The following is a 19,298-nucleotide window of genomic DNA, read 5'->3' as shown; positions in this document are numbered from 1 at the left end:
CTGGTACTTGTATGCTATGACCTGATAGGCACGTGTCCCCTTCTTGCCGGCCTCCTCCGTGGCCGAGTGGTTAGAGCATTGCGCTCAAAATCACATGGCCTCTCACCTCTGTCGGCGCGGGTTCGAATCCCGTTCGCGCCGGTAAGTGAGAAAGTTTTCCCAGTTTACTTTCGAAAGATCGGTGGTCTCTCCCCAGGTATCTGGTTTCTCTCTTCCACCAATAAAAAAACTGGGTGCCACCAGATAACTGAAAAATTGTTGAGTTTGGCAGAAAACATCAATCAATCAATCCCCTTCTTGCCTAGATTTTCCCTAATTTCGACTAAATCCACAGCCCATCAGAGTACCATACAAGGGGATTTAGACACTGGGTACTATTAAGAAGCAATTATATTCAACTTTTATATCTGGGGTCATTCACTTTCCCTCAGAGTTTCGGTATTTTCGCTGGACCCTGTAGGTTTTAACCTGAATTTCTTCAGTATTTGCCCTCGTGTATAATATATGCTAGGCATAATGCAGATACCTACATGATACATTTTTTTTTTTCATTACCCACTCTGCTACTCTCACAATGTATAATAAAATATTCGATTCATTTCTAACACATGTATGCAATCCCTTACCTTATCTTTAAATAAATTTGAGTAAATAAATTTAAGTGCGAAACTGTTCCATGCTACCGTGAAACTTAGATTTTGCTTTTTAAACATAAACCAACAATTCTTAATTGTAATTTCTTTTCTTCTTTAAAAAGGGTATTGACATCCCAATATTTAGTGGGAAGTTCCCAGGTATCATCCGCTAGCAACAGTCTACTGACAAATCCAGACATGCATTGGAAGGATGCTGATGTGGAGGACACCGGAACACCTGATCCCAGAACTGTGGCATTTCATTCGGGGTGACAACCTGCCTTTCAGTTGGTATGACTCTTTGAGGTTGAATATAGGGTTTAATCAGTATAAATTTGATTAACATTCAAATAAATCCAGATAATACATTCACAATTGGAATCATGGCATTATGGTACACTGATATGTGTGTACCATTTTACTGGGTTTTTTTGTTTTTGTTTTAATTTTTTTTTGCTGCATAACTAGGGATCGTATACATACAAAATGAGATAATTTCTAATTAGTTTCTAATTATAAGGTATGCCACGTTTTAAGGTATGGTGGCCAATACTGATTTTATTTGCAATTTTCTTTCAGATATGGGACCCTATTATTCGGAGAACTGCAGATTTTATGAAGCTGTTTTTGACAGAAGATTTGGTTTTCTCCATCTGTGTTGCCACCAACCATTATTCTGAGATAGTCATATCTAGGGGGAAGGGTTGCCATATACTTCCAAAGGAAGTTTGCAACCTCTCACTGAAGAGGAACTGTACAGGTATTAGTAGTTTTAAAAACCGATATTGTGGCAGTAATTTCCAGTTTCAAAAGAATAATAAAATGCATAGTAAAAAGATTACCTTTACCAAAATTAATCTGGCTGTGAATGTAACTCATTTATTAAATGTGTACTACAATTACCTCTGATAAAATTTCATAAGTAATTAAATGCATACTTTTCAGAGGGCTTTGATTATCGAAAACATTTACAGAGCCAATTTGAGTATTCAAAAGCTTTGACAATACATTAGTATTTAGGACTAAGTATTAAGAAATATTTTTTTCCAGATTTTTGTGCATTATCTTATACACGCCTGCTGTGAAGTTCCAGTCGATAGACAGATATTGGTCAACGCATGCCCCTGTCGGAACAACTCGTTATCAAGAATTATGTCTAGAAATAGGTTTCAAGAGGTTGAATATCAGAACATTTTTGTTAAATATGATGCAAGTACATTTAAATCTAGTGATTGAAAGTAAGTACTTGAACATTCGTTTATGTTGAACTTGGAGAGGAAAAATGGTTAGTACTTTTTGATAACATTTGATAAGGTGTTGTTGCTTAGCAACCAAATATAATTGAATAAAAAAAAAAAATATTATTTTAGATTAACAATAACTGAAAGATCTTTGTTTTAATGTTGCAATACTTATTCTATTTAATGGAACATAATGGCAAAACGTCATATTATTAGAAAATGATGGACAAGTATATAAAGTACGAAGTTTCCATTTAATGACCTTTGACCTTAATTAATTCTCTTCATTATATTTTTTGTCAAAAACCTTTTAAAATGATTAAGATCTATTTAAAGATTATATTTTTAAAATAATGTGACATTTACTAATCATCATGGATTGTAATTACGTTTAAATTGTGTCTAATGGATGCAGAAAGGCAAATTATGGTCAAAATTGTACTATGAGTGTTGTTACTTAGCAACCAAAAATATTTGTTTGTCAATAAAATTGATTAGTTTGATTTTGTTCTTTTTGTAGTATATTAAAAGGCACATTAGATCATACATTTAGAATTTCCTATTTTTGACTCTAATCTTGTGAGAGGGGTTGTAATATATATATTTCAGAGAAAAAAGATTGCAAAAATGTGCACTTATATGACCTTTGACCCCGTAGACCTATTTGAGGTCATGGGATACATTGACAAATTTTATAAGAAATTGTTCCCTGTCCAATTCCTAACAAAATCATATGTCATATGCCTGTCCCAAATCGTGATACATAAAGAAGATTTAAATCAATTTAAAAATACTGTCATTTAGTCTTTAAAAACCTCTAAAATGTGCCGGTAGAGAAAGGGTTAAGGTGTTGCGTCAAAGATCGATAAAATAAAGTTGTTCAAGTATATGATAAAACCAATTGGAACTGATGTCTTGATTCAATTTTTTTTCCAAAATTAAGTTTAAAAGACGTGTACCGAGAAGTACTAGCCAAAATAATTTGATTTTAAATCAAGCAATACGCGATTTATATGATTTTTAACGTTAAAACACATGGATATCCCCGAATTTCAGAAAAACTGCCTCTGTGAAACAAAATAATTCAGCATGAACATGTTCTTTGAGTTTTCCTTTAAAAAACTGTCGCTTTAAAATTTTGTTTCACAAAGGTATTTTTGTGGTAAATTAAAAAAAAACTCGAAACGACTTTACTGATATTGATTTCAGTTTCAGCTGTACCTTAATTTTTCACAAATAGTAATGATTTCCTACGTGGCTCAGTGGTTAAGGTCGTAATGATTTCCTACATGGCTCAGCGGTTAAGGTCGTAATGATTTCCTATGTGGCTCAGTGGTTAAGGTCGTAATGATTTCCTACGTGGCTCAGTGATTAAGGTCGTAATGATTTCCTACGTGGCTCAGTGGTTAAGATGGTAATGATTTCCTACGTGGCTCAGTGGTTAAGGTCGTAATGATTTCCTACGTGGCTCAGTGGTCAAGGTCGTAGATTTTTAAATATAACGACTGCTATTTTTTAAAGACCGGGTTTGAATCCCTTACGGGATTTATGTTTTATTTATTATTTGTCAAAATGCGCATCTGGTGCATCAAAATTGGTACCATATAAGTTTTACATTATGACCCCTGGGTCGAGGCCTCTGCTGGTGGACTGTTAGTTCCCGAGGGTCTCTACAGCCTAGTAGCTAAGTAGTTCGTTACTAGCCTGAAAATACGGATGCATATTTAATTGCTGGGATGACATTTAGAAATTAATTTCAAAATTAAAGATTATGTCCCTCGTGCATATCTCTTATCCTCGGACGAATTTGGCTCCAGTTTTTAGCACTCTACTTTTCCTCTAAGCTCTTACAAGTTTATTGTTATTTCGAATTTCCACAATTTAGGCTTCAGCATCACTGAAGAGACATTATTTGTCTAAATGGACATCTGGTGCATCAAAATCGGTACCGTATAAGTTTTACATGTATCTGTGTTGACCACACTGGCAAATGCATCCTGATTACTGTCCAAAAGGTACATTGTATCAATGCATGATACATATCAATTAGTAAGGAAAAATCAACAACTTAGAGCTCATGTCTTATCCATTCATGATCCAATATCAATATATAAGTCGCACTGCGGGTGTAACCGGTCGACATAGGATGCTTATTCCCGCTCGTACCGGTAAATGATAAAGTTTCCCAATTTACTTTCGGAAGATTGGTGGTCTCTTCTGAGGTACATTGTATCTGGGTTCTCTACCCACTAATTTTGCAAATATGGATTTTTCTTGCAGGGAATGCAGTTCTTCTGGGTGTTTAAGGTGAATATTAACTCAGTATAGGAAGATAAACTGATATCCATTAAAAATTCTTTTGCGATACACTTTCGACAAAAATTAGAGCGATTATTTCTCCGCAGCATTTAATCGCCTCTCATTCAGTCGCAATTTCTTTTTTTTTTCGACAAACTAGACTACCATCTTGGGCAAATGCAAATGAAGAATAATTCATTGTTCGCAATGGTTAGTCCAAAAAAAAAAAAATGGGGAAAAACGCTCAAAACAGATGATTAGGAAAAATCGTTATTTTATGCTCCCCTTTTCGCTCTCACAAGTTTACGAATAGAGTCGAAACAATTTTTTTTTAAGGAAAAAATTATCTCTAATTAAGATACTCATCCTAAATTAAAAATCGACCTGTGCTCTCTTGTAACAAGCAATCTTGCTGAAAATGCTGTCATAAATACAGAGTGATTGAGACTTTTCTTGGAGAGAATGCATTTCTTATGGGTGATTGAGGTTGATATTGACTCTGTATTGCAAAATAAATTGTTTCCCAAGAAAAAAATCCTTTCGATACGTTTTTGACCAAATCGTATCCGAAAGATGTTGAATCTACTTAATGGCATTTATTTCAGTCGCGATTTCTTTTTTCGACAAACTACCTGTTGCAACAAATGCGCATAAAGAATACTTTACTGTTCACAATGGTGACCCGTGGAAAATATGAGAAACAATACTCATAATAGAGATTTAGGATGAATTGTCATTTTAGGCTCCCTTTTTTGAAGAGAGTTGCAATAAAACTTTCTTGAGAATATATCTTTAATAAAGGTACTGATCCCAAATTTAAAAGAAATTAGGTCTTGTCTCCTTACAAGAGGGCACAGAATAGTACATGCATGTGGGTACCTATATGTAGGTACCTATATATCTGGGTACCTGTATGTGAGCACCTGAATATAGTTACCTATATCTGGGTACCAGTATGTGAGTACCTGTATGTGGGTACCTGTATACACCTGACTATATCTGGATACCTGTATGTGGGTATCTGTGTACTTGTTTGTATAAAACTGTATGTGGATACCTATATGTGGGTACTTGTTTATAGGTACCTGTATGTAGGTACTTGTATATAGCTATCTATATCTGGGTACCTGTATGTGGGTACCTGTATGTGGGTACCTGTTTGTAGGTACCTCTATGTGGGTACCTGTGTGTAGGTGCCTGGATGTGGGTACTTGTATATAGCTACCTATATCTGGGTACCTGTATGTGGGTACCTCTATATGGGTACCTGTTTGTAGGTACTTCTCTGTGGGTACCTAAATGTGGGTATCGCTACTCTAAATGCTAACCCCAGAGTTAGACCATTTTGACTATGTGTCAAATTTTACATTTTTAAAAAAAATACATTCTTTTAGTCATAGTTATCTTTTTCGACAAAGTACCTGCTGCGACTAATGCGAATAAAGACTACTTTAATATTTTCAGTCACAATTCTACGTAAATAAACAAGTAAAGTGCTCATCATTTCTGAATTGGAGAAAATGCAGTTCGTTCATGGGCTGCCATACTGTTACGAAAGGAGAGGGAATGTATACTCTTATAGAATTTGAAATCCCTGCAACATTAACTTCTCTGTCAGTAGCCTGCTTCTAACTTGTTTGTCAGTAGCCTGCTTTGACTTAAAATCTGGTCATATGGAGAACAAACTCTTGCAAATGGAATCTCTATGTTAATGGATTTGTTATTGTTGTTTCTAGAAAACAGTTTGCCGCAACTTTGCGGCACATTCTTGTCTGCTTGAAATTAAGGGATCCTACATAAACTGTAGTTACAAAAACACAATAACAATTCAATTAATTTAATTTCAAGAACAATGACATAGCAAGTAATGTTTACCATATTCAAAAATACAAATTTAAAAAGTTGATTCAAGAACAGAAATGACCGGGTAGCTTTAAAATATGTTAATCTATTATAGAAACAGCCGTAGAGAACATACTGGAAAATTGCATATTAAATGTAGAATTTAAAAAAAAAAACAAAAAAAAAAAAACAACAAAAAAACAAAAACAGTAGCATTTTTAAAATATCACATGTATATCTTCAATATTTTATAACATTTATAATGTACAGGGTCTGAAGAATGTAAGTAAAAGCTATGAGAGGAGTTGGTTACAAATAGTAGGTACCATGCTTACATCATGCACATGCAAATATTTCGAAGAATGTCTTATCACTTCCAAAAAGACACATGCACATCTACAATGCTTTCATAACAGCTGTACAAGGTCTGAAGGATGTCAAATAAATGCTGTAAGTGTTGATTACAAAAATAGGTACCGTTTCTCTCTCTCTCTCTCTCTCTCTCTCTCTCTCTCTCTCTCTCTCTCTCTCTCTCTCCATAAAACCCGGAACGGATTATTTCCGCCCCCGAAGGAACACTCCATCTCTCCCTATAATTCTAACTATAACACTTGTAGGAGGAAATGATGGTACTGTCTTTCTCCAAAAAAAAAAAAAAAAAAAAAACCAGAGGGGACCGTTTGCGCCCCCGATGAACACTCCATCTCTCCTATGCTATGTCTCCTATTTCCTAAAATGAGAATGAACAATTTAAAGGCTTGTGAAGAAAATGATCAATTCATAACGTAAGAAGCATTGATATGAATGCTGATATTTTTGCGACCTTGATTCATTCATACTATTAAAACCTTGATACCAATTCTTACTCTGTCTGTTGCCTTCGTGCAGTGCACACTTTATCTGCAATCTTCTGCAATCCTCTTCAGATATCCCTTTGGATCTATTCCTCTTACACTTGAGATGATGGCTCTCCCCTCTGGCGTCCCCCGCAGCACCCGGTCACACGCTCCACTAGTTATAGGAAGATCTGGATCTGCAAAAATTATGTTGTGATTTGACTCATTTATCAAGTTGTCGTCAGCTATTTTTGCTGTTTATCATATTTCTTACCAGAAATCATATGGCGGCATTCATTAAGGATGAACTTGGCTTCCTCCTCCAAGAATAGCAGCCTACCGTGAGCGTGAATGTTTGATGGTAACTGACTAGATACAGTGGTGCTTGACCGCAGCGGAGTCAGTGGTTCCAGCGTCAGTTCATCGGCGGATGCCGTCGCAGTCTGGACTGGATAAATATAGCTGTGATCTAAGGCTAATTTGTTCATGTTGAATTCTTTGTATACGTGATTTTAAGACAAAAATTGTTTATTAGTGCAATACCAAGGAGAGGGTTTCCTCTTCCTCTTCAACCTCTTCGATGACATGGCCTGTCTTCCAGTACCTCTGCCTAATGGTAATACAAATATTATTTTCAAAAAGTGGTATTTTTCCTGAATTATTGAAAATTCTTGCCACATTTAGTACCTAAATTAAGCTAATATATACCTCTCCCGGGGTCGCTATATTTCTCATCACGTGAGAGATCACAATTACGATCCTCACAGCGTCCTCTTTTTGGTGAGTTAGCTGGGTGTTTGACCTGTGGCTCATTTGTTGGGCCAACATAAGCCTGGTCTCTGGAAATATCTTGCGCATCTGAAAAAATCCAGACATTCGACAGGGGATGTTTACTACTCCTCGGCACCTGATGCCACCTCCGGTGTGTACATGGGTCCGTGTTTGCCCAATTATCTATTTTGTAAAACTTATACGGTACCAATTTTGATGCACCAGATGCGCATTTCGACAAATAATGTCTCTTCAGTGATGCTCAACCGAAATGTTTGAAATCCGAAATAACTATGAAGTTTTAGATCTAAATATAGCCAAAAACAGCGTGCCAAACAAGTGGAGCCAAATTCGTCCAAGGATAAGAGCTATGCATGAGGGAGATAATCCTTAATTTTGAAATGAATTGCTTGTAGGAGTTATGAGATTGATCACTGTTCGTTATCTTCACCTTTCATGCACTCACTCATTTATCTATGCATTTATTTCTATATACTATAGTATCTTTTATATGCTACAAAATCTACCGTGGTTGCAGTAGCTTTTTGTAGCTGTGTGCCAGAAATGGGTTTCTTCAACCCCGCCTGCCTCCATATTGATTGGATGGCCTTCGATATGCTTGACGAGTTCATGGCCTGAAGCACCTCGGTCCGGCTAGGGAAGGTAAGGAATACGACGGCGATTCCATGTCCAGTACGGTGGTAAACCCTGACAGTTTCTTGCGCAGCTCCAGGTAAACTTGAAATTTCTCCCAAAGGGAGGGTCCTAACAGTAGCGTCCCAGGAGCAATGGTGCCGGTCTTGTGTGCAGCTATCTGAAAAATTCAAACAGTACTGAGATCAATATTTCATTCAAGGCCGCAATTGCAAGTCCTTGTGCAGGGTTTTATGTAACCACCTCCCCGAAAGTGTAAAACCAAAACAAAGAAAACCCCAAACTCACGACAAGGACATGGATATCCCCATTTCGCTCAGCTTGCCGGATGATCTTCAAGGTGATGCTGGTGAAGGGCCCAAATCTCTGAGCGTTATCGATGAGGATGTTGACCAAGACAAAATTCCTCATAAAAGTGTTTTCTGCCTCGGTCATCATTCTATCCACCACACCCGCGAACCTGGTAAACAGCTCCTCTGTCCTTCGACATATAGGTGAATTTTCTAATCGTTTAATATCGTCCGGCTGGATCTTGTTTTCTGTAAATGACAATACGTTGATCAACACCGGCATATTACAACTCAAATTATCAATTGCCAGAACCTAAAATTACACGCACCATCATCTTCCGCCCTCTTCTCGACCCTTCTTCTCATCAAATCTCCTTGGATGGAACGTGACCACCTACGTATCCTCTCTTGGGCATAACATGTAATTTTCATGAAAATTTCTGATAATTACTTCTTAATGTCACTTCCTTTTAATTTGCATCCCCCTAGATAACATAAAACTTTTTTCTTTAAGTCACCATAAACATGGTTTAACATGCAGATTAGGTCTATAAAACAATTGTTAATGATTTAAGAAATTATAGCTATCAATTCAAAATGATGTGATACATGTGATGTTTTAAATTAATTCTACAAACGCCATTAATTGTAATAAGGTACAATGATCTCCAAGTTAGACCAACCTACATGTACATATCCCCAGTATCGGACTAATTATAAATCTCTTTTGTTCACCGAGGTACTGAGAATAGACTGATAGCACTAAAGAAGATGCTATTTAAGTGTTTTACACATAAACACTGTATACATGTATCAAGTTTGGCTCTGCCCTGGGGTAAGAACCTACAGTACACGACACGAGTTTTATACACCCCACCGTGGAAAGACCACGGAGGAAAATCCACGGAGATACACCGTGTCCTCAGTGTTCCACGGTGTGTGTTATTTGCGAATACACACAGCTCGCGGGAGCTATCGACGCCTTGCAGAATTTGTGAAAATGTGCCGCAGGCTAAATAACATGATAACGGTGGAATTAAAAAAAAAGAAAAAAATTCAATATTTCCCCGCTGATATGTAAATTGTTGTTCAGCTTTTTGAGACGATTCCAACGATACCAAACACTATATGTCTTTTAGAAAACCTTGTTTGAAAATCTTCATTTAAATACTCTAATCCCTTTCTTCATTAATATATTCATTAATTCCCAGTTTAATTATAATAGAAGTAATAACGAGTAATACGTACAATTCCCGTTTTGAATGCGAATTAGTATATTCAGTAAATAAAAAGCATACTACATGTAATAGGGATATTCAATAATTACTTACGTGTTTTCTCTCTCTCCTTCAAAAGCGTGTTTAAGGTACTAAATTACTTCATATTATGAGAATATGGATCTAATTAGATTAACTTCATTCAATATCGAAATCAGAGCAATGTCGATTATTACAAATTTGAATTAATTGATAATATTTATCAATAGAAGCAAAGATATTAACTATAATTTTTTTTTTTAAATGATCGTGAATTAATTATATTTGACCGAGGCTTCTATATTTCGATAGAGATATTCATAAAGAAAAAATTCAATAATCTTACTAGTATATTCCGTGCAAATACCAAGGAGAACTACATGTAAATTACAGTTAGCTAGTCTGGGTATTTGAAATTTACAGAAGTGTTTGACTTTGCGAAAAGTCAGAAAGGGAGTCGGCGCAAGATACCTATGATTTTAGATTACATCTGTTCGCGCCGACCCCATATATTTTACACCTTTCGCTTGAAGTCAACCACCTGTGTTAATTTCAAACACGTGGATTAGCTGACCCTCTGAAGTTTTATTGTGGCGAAAAGCCCTTCGAATATGCATGGAACATACAAGTTGTTATGAACAATAGTCCCGCTATCCCGACAAAAAAAAAATTGAAAGAGTTATTAAATGACGAAACATGATCAAACTGCAGATTGAACTTTATAAAGTCCGGTGCTATCATTACTTATATATTTTTTTTTTTACGTATCCCAGAGAACATGTTACAGTTTTAAAGGTTTAACAAAAGAAAACAATAACAACAAAAATGGTGCTTAAATTTTTCGATCTTTAAAAACTTAAATCGTGTAATTTACGATTCTATAATTTAATAGATAAACATGTGTGATTCAATAAATACAATACGTCACAGTCCTTGAATGACTATCGTCGATGGAAGTAAATCACCGCATATGGCACGTGACAATTTTTAAAGATCAACCTTGGTTTTTTTTAAAAATGAAAGTGTGCTTACAGACACTTAACGTAAAGTACATTTATTAAATCAATGTAATCTTCAAAGATAAGAGCCTGGGAATGTAACTGCATTCCAACTTTTCATATGAACCGCATTTTGATATGCTCAAATCAAGAGCAATTTGAGAAATTCCTAATTCATATTGAACCGTATAATTGAAACAATGTTTGTAGATCAAGCCCCCCCCCCCCCCCCCCCCCAACTTCCTTTCTAAAATTTGAACATCGGGAATGTTGGTCTACACATGGTATCTTTTTTTTTTAAATTCCACGTAGTCTAATCGGGATTTGTGTTGAATCGAAGGATGGTTAACTTGAATACAAAAAGCCATCTTATCGAGATAAGGAAAACTTTTATTTAGATTAGTACATTATCATCATTTCATTTACATACTGTATGTCATGTAGCAAATGTTAAAAATTTCTTAATAGATGAAAACTTCTAGTATTCATAAATATAGTACATGTATGTAACATCTAAGTCTGTACTTCTGGCAACATTGACACGCAAGTTCTAAATTTGAGCGTACATAATCGCGGTAAGAGGAACACTTATATGCTGCACATCATCATCATCATCATCATCACCACCATCATTGACAACTTTCTGTTGAGCCCTGACTTTTTTAGGACGGCGGAGGCACTCATTAATTCTGGTCACCACCCGTTCCCGCCACACCATTGGTTCCTTTACTTCCGGATGGAAAAAGGTCACATATTTTTTAATAGCGTTTTTGCGTCTGTTCTCTAACTCTTTTTTACCCTTCACACCTCCACCAAACCAATTATACTCGCTTTTTCGCCCTGAGAGAAATAGTTCCGGAAATAACTTCTTCACTAGAAGGCACGCTAAATGCCCCGGGTTGTTTGATGCAGCTTTCAGATGGTTCAAAGTTTCCAAGTCAATTTGGAACTCCTGGGGGACTCCGTTGTTGAGATCCTCTCCATGGACTTGGTCAAAAGCAGGAGCTTGGACTGGAGGCGGCGCACAGGTGTTCCCGACAATCCCATTGGACAAGTCCTTGATTGTCCCCTCTAGCCTTACGATCCTTGTATTGGCGACATCCAACTTCGTGTTCACAATTTTTAATTCTCGTTGAAGGTCCGACACTGACACCATCGTTTTCAAATGGCGAAGGGCCAACTTTAGCATACCCTCTAAGTTTCCACAGTCGCTAGCTGTTGACGATGCTGAAGGGGGGTTCTCATTTGGTCTCCTTATGATAGGGGTTACGGGCAGGCATGGGTCTCCTAAAACAACGGTGCTGTCATTCTCCGCATTTCCTGTAGTCTCCACCACGGATATAACACGAGCTGCTTGCTACAAAATAGAAGATAAAACAAATGTATATATTTTCCTGTGCAATTAATTTCATATATTTATTGGACTTTTGAATGAATGTTTCTACATGCTTACATCAGCAAATTGAACAAATCCTAAATAGAAACCTTTTTAGAAATAAAAATAGATATTATATTACTGATCAAAATGCATGCATCTTTAAGAGAAATACAGGTGGGTGGAGCTTTCTGATAACGAACATTTTCCGTTATTTTCACACACAGACATAATTTAGTGACTGCGCCCCACTATTTTATTTATAGTAGTAGTGGACGAATTTAGCTCATGCAAAAAGGACAAGTATAATTACTTATAGTATAATGGATTATTATTTATTATTAGGGGACATTTATATAGCGCTTTATCTAACAAACATATCCTAAAGCGCTTTACATGTCTCAGCTTGAAACGGGTTAATTTATTGTTGCAAATTGCATTCATTTCATCTCATTTGTAATAATCAAATAACAGTCCTATTTTCTGAAGGAAAATTGATCATGTTGTTTCATTTTTACACCCTGTTTGAAAGTGAGTTTGAAAACTTAAGCTATTAGTCTCTGTACGTTTGGATAATTTACGTAATTGTCAGAGAACCTGTGCTATTGAGAAATATCTTACTTCATAAAACACCTCCTCTGCGCGGACCCAATAAATTTTACACCTTTCGCTAGACTTGTGTGAATTCAAATACCCAAAGTATTTGACCCCATGACAAACAAGGTATATTGTGACGAAAACCCCTTGGAATTTGCATATATACACATCATGGTCTTGTCTAAACAGTTGCGATAAACAATTTTTGATGGAAAGAAAAACTACAGAATAACGAAATATGACCAAAATGCATATTGACAGTTGGAGAGAATGTAAATTCATCCTCTTAGTACTATCGTTTTTGGAAAGTGGAAGGGTGTTTTAAAAGTTACGGTAACTTATCTAAAATTATTGACCGATTTTCTAAAGGGGTGGTGGAAATTGGAGCGCTCGTTACATGGGCTGAATTCGTAATAACTTTCAAGCCTACATGTACATTCTTTACATTCACCATTGCTATAAAAAAAGTAAAGGTGGGGTTGTCAACTAAAAATCAAAATATTGGATATAATATTCATTCCATAGTTAATTAATTAAGAAAGAAGAATAAAACCGCACTAAAACACTAACTAGAAGTACTGTATTCACACTTGGTATTCATTTATTAATAAAATTTTCTGATACTTAGATGGGAAATGGGACATGATGTTCCCTTCTCAACTAGTGCCAAGGTCAAAATAATCGGCCTTTGAAAATGCCGATTTGTAAGAATGTTTGAAACGAAAAACCCTTGCAATTCACATAGAATCCACAAAGGCTATTGTGTTATCTGTTTTGCTACTACATCAAAAACATACCGACGTACCAGAAGTATGCATATTTGAATTTCTCAAGAGAAGGGCATCACTCGTAATTTGGATATCAACGAAGAAAGAAGGTAGAAAAAAGAAGATTGAAGAAAGAAGATTTAAAAGACTAGAAGATGGAAATAAGGCACCGCCTGCCTAATCTCACCCACCAGATGAAACTTGATATAATCTATTTGAGAAAAATGGGTTTCAACAGCTCGGTTATCTCCAGAATGTTGAGCGAGAAACATGACAGAGATATAAGGCATGAAACCGGGCTCTTCGGCGATGTCGACCTACAACCACCCACTAAAAAGGAAAAATTTTAAAACGGCAACTGAAGTTGACAGAGACATGATCAAGGAACAGTATCATGAAAAAGAAAACACCTTCTCAAGTACACAGATGTTCCGAGAGTTGAAGGCAGCTGGTTCTCAGGTTAGCCAGAGAACCACACTTCGAGTGATCGCTTCATGCGGTCTTACAAACAGAGGAATCCGATATGGGCAGATGGTTCGGGACGTGAATAAGGGAAAACGAGTCACCTTTTGTCAGCAACTTCTGGCAACAAACGAGAAGTTTGATGATGTAATCTTCTCTGATGAGACCTCCATACAGCTCACAGCGAACAAAGTTACGTCATATCGACCACTGGGAGCCTTATCGCAAACTATACCAAAGGCCAAGCATCCATTAAAATTACATTGCTGGGGAGCAATCTCAAAGAGAGGACCATCGCCTCTAGTACTCTTTGACGGGATTATGGATGCAGAATTCTTCACAGAAAACATTCTAAGAGAAAGCCTACTTCCTTTTCTTCGCCAAACTTTCCCAGACGGACACCGATTCCAGCAAGACAATGACCCTAAACATACATCAAAGAGGGCAAAACAATTCATGGAAGAAAATGGAATAAATTGGTGGAAGGACTGGCCCTCTGAAAGTCCGGACTTAAACCCCATCGAAATGGTATGGAAACAGTTGAAAGGGTATATTGGAGTTGAGGGACCAAAGACAAAAGATGAACTAATACGCTGCATCCACACATTCTGGGCTACGAAGATGACCCCAGAGCAGTGCACCAAATACATCGAACATACTTACAAGGTAGTTCCCGTATGTATTTATGTAAACGGAGCAGCAACTGGAGATAACCCTAAGCAACTACTTGGTGGAGAACGATCTGCCGGAAAAGACATCGTCTATTTCCAAAGGAAGTTGGAAGAACGACAGTAAAGCAAAATTCATGAAATGGCCCTTTTCAGGGCCACTCAAACTATTCGAAAAGATATCTCTATTACAACCACACAAAATAAAATGCAAGACAGACACAGAGGAAGTGAGTGTGTGTGTGTGTGGTGGTGGGGGGGAGAGAGAGAGCGATAGTAGATCCTAACAAATGAATTTGTTGGTCGGTGTAAAACAATTTCAAAACATTAAGAATGGCAATAATGTCTACGCCTACATCATACTATCAAAAACTATTTAATTGATAAATTATATAAGTACATGTATATAATACCTTTGTTTTTTATCTGTCTGTTTCTTCTTGTTTGGTTGCTTCTTTGGGGGGCGAGGTGGGGTCGAAGATCTAGGAGGTGTTGGCGATCTAGGTGGAGTCGGGGATCTGGGTGGGGTCGGTGAGCGAGGAGGAGTGGAAGAGCAGGGTGATGTTAGACTCGATTCTAAAGCACTCTGTTCTAGATATAGGGCTCTCATCTCTGGCTCTGTGCCGGCTCCAATAATTCTTGCCCTGTCCTTTTCTGAAGGCCGTCCCCACTGGACAACATAGACTCGACGCAAATTAACCTAAATGTGTAAATACATGTAGTCACGACAGGGTTACGATGCCTTGACAGACTTTAAGTTTTGGTCGTTTGTTTTAATTTGTAAAATTTCTCAAAATAAAGTTAGTAGTTGTATAGAAAATTCCGAGTCAATTTCTGAAAAATTTTAATGATGTTTTGTACTGTGGTGTATTTCATTTATCAGCTTTGTTAGGAATATTTTTTTTTAAATGTATTGACATCCAACCAATAAGTTCACAAATAACAAGACACATGTCCAAAAATATAATCAAATGCAGCAATCGAACTGGTAATGGTTGCTTCCTCTATATTCTCTATTTTGTGTAAATACCCTCCTATTGTTTTCTTTATTTATACAAACCCTCCCAAATAACATAGAAATCAGAAAAATTAAAAGGAAAACCCGTGCATGACCGCCAGTAAGGACTTTGTAGTCTAAATGTTTATTTTAAAAAAATTCAATTCCGGGAAGGATACTTTCTTCCTTAAATTATACTTGTAGTACTTGTCTGAAGCAAGCGCTTTCACTTATGAAATTTAAAAAAGATATCGATTAAATGATTTTTTTATCATCAAATATTTCCTCTTTTGCATTACAGTTTTTCGAATTCCGTGCATGTAAAAAATTACATTGTGTAGATGTTCAGTGTTATTTACACTTAAAATAGTTTTGACTAGGCCCATAAAGATTAATAACGGTATTACTTCAGCGAAGGACACCCCCCCTCTCCCGAGACCAACGATCTGACACATCGATAAATATTTAAATACGATATTATTCATTTGATATTTTCTATGTTCTTTATCTATTATAGAAGTCACTGTTACGACATTTAGGAATTATTCATTAACAGTTATTGATACATGTATGTACAAACACATGGATAAACACAAACAATTTCTTATTTTGGTTGAAAATGTTTTGTAATGACACAGATGTTGAAAGACAGTGATAAGATGAAAACTGTCCAATATATCGGATATCGAATGGTCCGGTGTTGTAGCATATACTTTCCCCCCGGAAAAACGGGCCCGGGATAGACCCCCCCCCCACAGGAGGAAAAAGCTCCCCAGTATAGAATTTCCCCCTATGTACAAAGTCAATATAGAGTCCCCCCCCCCCCCCTGGGCGGAAAAATCGTCCTGGTATAGAGTTCATCCCTCCTGTTTCTGGATTTCATCGACCGGAATCTGCGACGATGTTTATAAAAGAAACGATTTTTTTTTGAGATGTTGAAGTTGGGTTTACACGCTAAAAACTTTGAATTGCATATAGTAAATGCAATATGCTTCCCAAAAGACTTTAACGATGGTCAATATCATTAGGATTTTTCGTTAAAAGTCTACTAAAATATGCAATTAAAATATCTGAAAAGTGAAATAGATGCATTGTATAAATAAAAGTAATTTAATTTTCCCGTTTATTTTACTTGTTTCCATCTTCGCTAGCAAAGGGTGTACGGTCCACGGGGAGCAGAATGGACCTAAAACCTTTGGTTAGCGAAGATGAATTTATGTTCCTGTTTTCGGGTGTTATAACGGAACAAAAAAAATGAACGTATTTTTCAACTGACGGATAAGACGTTTCTTTGATACAGCTGTATGTATGATAATTCTTACAAAATGTGTTGTGAAAACACTTTTAGAAAAAAAAAGAATTATTATAAATTTGCTAAGAAATAGCATAAGAGATATTAAATGCATACAAGTGCCGTTTTTACGTTTTAACTTGCACCCACTAATAATTCATTTGGGTTACCATATCGTATTAATTTCATAAACATATGTACAGTTTCTACATGTACCCACCCAGAAAGAATAAGTAAGCGTGTTTTATATTTAAATACGTAGACAAGCAAATAATTATATGCATGATAGCTTCTTTACATTTCTTAAAAGATTAAACTTTTTGATATATTTTAAGCAAATTAATAAAATGACTTACATGTGTTTTAAATGAAATATTTCACGCATTCTTGTTTTTTTTTATTTGAAAGCGAGAAAATTGAAATCTTGCCATATGGATATTTACGCGCCATTGTGTGTGTCATACGTGTATGCGACCCCACTTTCCCAAATTACACACTCGCACCTTGGGAATAAAACCTGACCTTGTAATAACATACTTCTACTACCAAGTCCTATCAACTCTTTGATTTACAAAATATTTAAATAAAACTTGCATTTAAAGAGAATAAGATAGTCTAATTCCTGATTTTAAAATTAAATCCAGTAAACTGACGCGTAGATCCCAATTTAAAAAAGATTGCTTATAATATTAAAGTAAATTACTATTTAGATTTTCTGCACCGTCAAAGTAGGCCTAGTTGTCAAAGAGTAATACATGTATGTACTATAATTTGTCCGGTAACTAGAATTATTAAAATACCTGTGCTTTACGTAAATACCCTCAGAAAACACCGAAATACGCCTCTAACCTACCGCAATACCCTATTATTTCACTATTGTAATTGAAATATTTGTATCAGAAGTTATTCTATATAAAACCAAGTAACTGAAAAATTGTTGAGTGTGGCGGAAAACATCAAACAATCAATAATTTATGGATTTTTTTCTTGTATATTTCAAATTTTGAAAAGTAAATTGTTCATCTCATTAAATCCCTCTTTAATTTCTAAATGTTAGAATAGAATTAGTTTGATCTAAGCAAATGATAGTACTTTCTTTATCTTTATATTAATGAGGAGGAGAAAATTACCTGCTCAGCTTTCCTTAGGGGGGTCTTTCGGTACATCACGGGTATTTTGGTAATTTTATGTACCATAATTTGTCTAATCCAATAATGATTACTATTTTTTTTTAAAACGCCAATTACAGATTGGTTAAGGAATAATCTTACCAAATAGTGACCCATATAGACATAATTTACTCGCAATTTCATAATCGTTTTCCTCGCTACATTTGTGTATTTACATCGATTTTGTAAGCGCTGGTGGCTATATACAATTTGATGTTAAAACTCGGGGAAAATTTTCAATATCGAAATAAGTGTTGACCATGGTGAATATGAATTGATTTTTTTTTTTTTTACAGATATCTAACAGTACTTTCACTATAAGCTGATCAATTCTTTGTACATGTAACATTGTAACTAATTAAAAAGATTTTCGACAATCGTGACTTAGATTTACATCCGTATTCTGATTGATTATCGCAATATTTCGGTGAACTATTAGAATTATGTACGATGCATAAGAGAGACAAGATGTATATATTTTATATAGTTCGGAAACAGGCCACATGTGTTCTAACTCGATTTATCATTTATGTCATAAACTCAAACGAAATTTGTCCATGCAATACCTTAAAATATAAGTATTAAAACTGTAAAATTAAAAACATGTATCTTTTACTTACTTCGGCACTCTTTATACATGCTCTACGGCGCACCTGCAGTTTGCTGTCACATAAATATCGAACAAGAAAAAAGTTTGGCTTGGGATTAAGTCTGGTGATCTTCCTGCTTTTCTCCATGATGTGTAGGATGAGAGTAACCCAGGTACATAAGATTTTCTCCGACGAAGGGTTAGGGTGTGTCACGTGGGCTCCAGGGTTACCGTCGGCTTTTCAAAGGCAAATGACCCTTCCCTTACAGGTATGTGTTTGTACTATACAACGCACTGAAGAGCGGTGGAGATACCAATGCAAGTGTTTGTGTACAGGATGTCAAGGTGTTTCATGGGGACTCCAGGGTTTCTTTGGCTTCATTATTATCCAAATAAAACGGAGCTTTTCAAAGTACCGACGAGTGGTGGAATTACGTGTCACACGGGTGTTTGGGTATGGGATGTCTAGAATTTGGACGTTTCATGAAAAAGGTGTAAACGTATGCGGGGGCAGGAAGTTTTTACCATAGTTTGTATACGGTTGTCAAGTTTTCAACTTGAA

At 36.1% G+C, this 19,298-nt stretch overlaps 1 protein-coding gene and 2 long non-coding RNA genes across 3 annotated transcripts; 1 reads left to right on the top strand and 2 right to left on the bottom strand.

Annotated features, from left to right (window-relative positions):
- Positions 1–448: 448 nt before the first annotated feature.
- On the top strand, positions 449–2,379 carry LOC125662153 (uncharacterized). Its single transcript, XR_008797882.1, has 2 exons — positions 449–1,395; positions 1,686–2,379. It is a non-coding gene; the product is annotated as an uncharacterized LOC125662153 (long non-coding RNA).
- A 3,123-nt stretch (positions 2,380–5,502) lies between these two features.
- Positions 5,503–11,014, bottom strand: LOC125661842 (uncharacterized). Its single transcript, XR_007365141.2, has 7 exons — positions 8,897–11,014; positions 8,566–8,816; positions 7,561–8,437; positions 7,396–7,462; positions 7,127–7,300; positions 6,883–7,049; positions 5,503–6,746 (listed from the first exon to the last, which is right to left on the bottom strand). It is a non-coding gene; the product is annotated as an uncharacterized LOC125661842 (long non-coding RNA).
- A 68-nt stretch (positions 11,015–11,082) lies between these two features.
- On the bottom strand, positions 11,083–16,250 carry LOC125662248 (uncharacterized). The gene is made up of 2 exons (XM_056146900.1): positions 15,104–16,250; positions 11,083–12,178 (listed from the first exon to the last, which is right to left on the bottom strand). Exon 2 carries the CDS (start codon positions 12,008–12,010, stop codon positions 11,372–11,374), a length of 639 nt encoding a protein of 212 aa, XP_056002875.1. The 5' UTR covers positions 12,011–12,178; positions 15,104–16,250; the 3' UTR covers positions 11,083–11,371.
- Between the last annotated feature and the right edge of the window lie 3,048 nt (positions 16,251–19,298).

Source organism: Ostrea edulis, chromosome 8 (genome assembly GCF_947568905.1).
Source record: "Ostrea edulis chromosome 8, xbOstEdul1.1, whole genome shotgun sequence".
NCBI classification, from domain to species: domain Eukaryota; kingdom Metazoa; phylum Mollusca; class Bivalvia; order Ostreida; family Ostreidae; genus Ostrea; species Ostrea edulis.
The sequence above is the reverse complement of the archived record's forward strand: the minus strand, read 5'-3'. Positions and strand labels throughout refer to the sequence as shown.